Consider the following 2,470-nt stretch of genomic DNA (forward strand, 5'->3'; position numbering starts at 1 on the left):
TAAAGCTAACCTCCCCTGACATCATTTAATATTCCTTATAACCAAGATACAATACAAAATCAAAGCTTTAGCCTCAGAAAAATTAAGTTTTGATCACATGTGAGACAGTATAGAAAGATCTACTCTATATATACATACAAAGAAACAGGTTAAGCTCCTCTCAGCCAACCCTCAAAACCTAATTTGTTCTCCTTTGTATTATACAAAGCTGCTAGTGAACACTAACCACTAATTGCTAACCTACTCATTAGGTTAATCAAGAACTTTGTATATGACAACGAAACAAGGAAGGATAGCCCTTGGATTGAAAACAAAGAGCTCCTCAAGATTCGAGCACGCTCCAACGGATCCGGCGACCGAATCGTAGATCCCAGTGGCCGACCCGCTCTCGCTCTCCTCTTCCGGCGGCGGATCGTCCGTGATCCGCTTGACCCTCCCAGCGATCACTCGACACACCAGCATGGCCCTTCTCCCTTCCGTACTCCCAAGGCAGTCGTGGGCCCTACCGCTACTAGCTGTAGTACGCACCCCTTTACTATTGTGCGCCGCCTTCCCAGCAAACCCATGTCGGATGATGGTGCACACTCCGCAACCAGGTAGAGATCCGCAGAGGCTGGACGATCCACGTGCGCCCAGTGCGCAGCTTAAGGTTGTGCAGTGAAACCTCATAAGCTCGTTCCCGTCGGCGGCGCACCTGGGGTCCTTTTTAGTGTTGTTCCCCACACGTGACTTCACTGCGTCCCTACAGTCTTCGAACCGTTGGATGGTTCTCTGGGTGTTGTGGACCTTTAATATCCGTTCGATCTTGAAGATTGGATTATCTTTCTTTAGCCAACTTGTTTTGAAGATAATCTCCACTATATTACGCCCTGAGTCTTGTGGTTCCAACTCTGTAACCGCATGCCTGATAGCTTGATGAAGCTCTAAGCTTTCAATCTTTGGGAACACTTCTCCACATTGAGAGCAAGAACAGATCCTAGTCCTTGGAGATGGATACCTATTTTATTGAAAAACCCAATTAAATTAAACTAATTAAGAGTAGTTAATTAAAGACTTTTCCTAAAATTAATTACCTGGAAGGATCAATGACGGTGTGGCACTCGTAACACCCCGAAAGCTTCCTCAATTGGATTCCGCCGCCATGGTTGGACCGAGTGGAAGACCCACTAGTCAGCGGTGGTTTCTGGCTAAGAAGGGCCGTTTCTTGACCCAGAGAACTGCTTTCCGGCGAGTTATCGGCTCTGTGAACCACTCTTGCGTTGCCGTGAACGACATCTCTGAAGCTACAGATAGAGCTACAAGTGGAACCCAGCTTCGTATACCCACCACGACCGACTACTTTCTTTGATGGGTCGTGGACTAATGAGGCTTCGATCTGTTTGCAGGTGAGCAAGCTTTTGATTTGATCCCAGGAAGAAGGTTTCTTTTGCTTTTTCTGTTTATTAATCCTCTTTCGCTTGGGGATGATTTGTTCTTTGGGCTTTGAGGTTGTGGGTGGAACGAAAATGGAGCCACGCATGAAGATCAAATAAGGAAAGAGAATAGAAAGAGTTTTAGTGTTGCAGAACGAGATCTATCAAGAACTGGTTCTTCTTGATCAAGAAGATCAAGAAAATCAAGAAAAGAAAAATTTTGGGGAGACTTTTCAGAGTTTGAGAGTTTGAGAGTTGAGAGTTGAGAGTTGAGAGAAGAGACTCGAGAGTGCTTTTATATATTAATGATCAGATGGGGTAAGGGATCCGAGGGTGTTGGTTCCTTCAATTCCCTTTGTTTAATTTCGTTCTCTTTGCTTTGGTACTTTTATTAGGAAGGAAGTTGTACTGCGAGAAGAGCTAGAGTTGAGTTTGATGATTGGACCATACCGTTGGAATAGTCAAAGTGTCAAACCTTCTAAAAAAAAGAGTAGTTTGATTGAACGGTTATGATTTCCTCACGGGCCCCACAATTTTGTGCTTTTATAACAGCGTCTATTATTTTTGTAGGTTTACCCTTAGGTCAGAACTCGGAAGACTTGGAAGACTTGGAACTATTTATTTGTACTTTTTGGCTTTTCCACTTTGAATTTAATAAAGTTTAAAGGTTGTTATTACATCTTAATTATTATTAGATTGGGATCCTTTATTGTGTGATAATATATAGTTACTAACCAAAAAGCCTCAATTATTATATTACAAAGAATCTTGTTATAATCAAAATTTGTGAAAAAGCAATGGAAAAAAGAAAGGTGTGGACCCCTATGAAATGGAAAATCTCGTTCATGTTGAGACCCTTTAATAGCCGTCGCACTCGTGAAGAGATCACGAGACTAGGGATTAATTTCTTTTACAAAACACGTTGTAACCTTAATTTTGTAACACATTTCTTTATAAAAAAAAAAAAAGAATTATACACTTTTTTTCATTGTGGGTAAAAAAAATCTTATTTATTTTACTCATATATTAAAAAATATATAACATAATGACAATTTTTA

The 2,470-nt window shown here is 41.1% G+C and overlaps 1 protein-coding gene across 1 annotated transcript; it reads right to left on the reverse strand.

Moving 5' to 3' along the window:
• On the reverse strand, window positions 1–1,778 carry LOC122094195. Its single transcript, XM_042664922.1, has 2 exons — window positions 1,074–1,778; window positions 1–997 (listed from the first exon to the last, which is right to left on the reverse strand). The coding sequence occupies exons 1-2, from the start codon at window positions 1,517–1,519 to the stop codon at window positions 253–255; spliced, it is 1,191 nt and encodes a 396-aa protein (XP_042520856.1). The 5' UTR covers window positions 1,520–1,778; the 3' UTR covers window positions 1–252.
• Between the last annotated feature and the right edge of the window lie 692 nt (window positions 1,779–2,470).

The sequence above is a fragment of the Macadamia integrifolia genome, chromosome 11, assembly GCF_013358625.1.
Source record: "Macadamia integrifolia cultivar HAES 741 chromosome 11, SCU_Mint_v3, whole genome shotgun sequence".
NCBI lineage: Eukaryota > Viridiplantae > Streptophyta > Magnoliopsida > Proteales > Proteaceae > Macadamia > Macadamia integrifolia.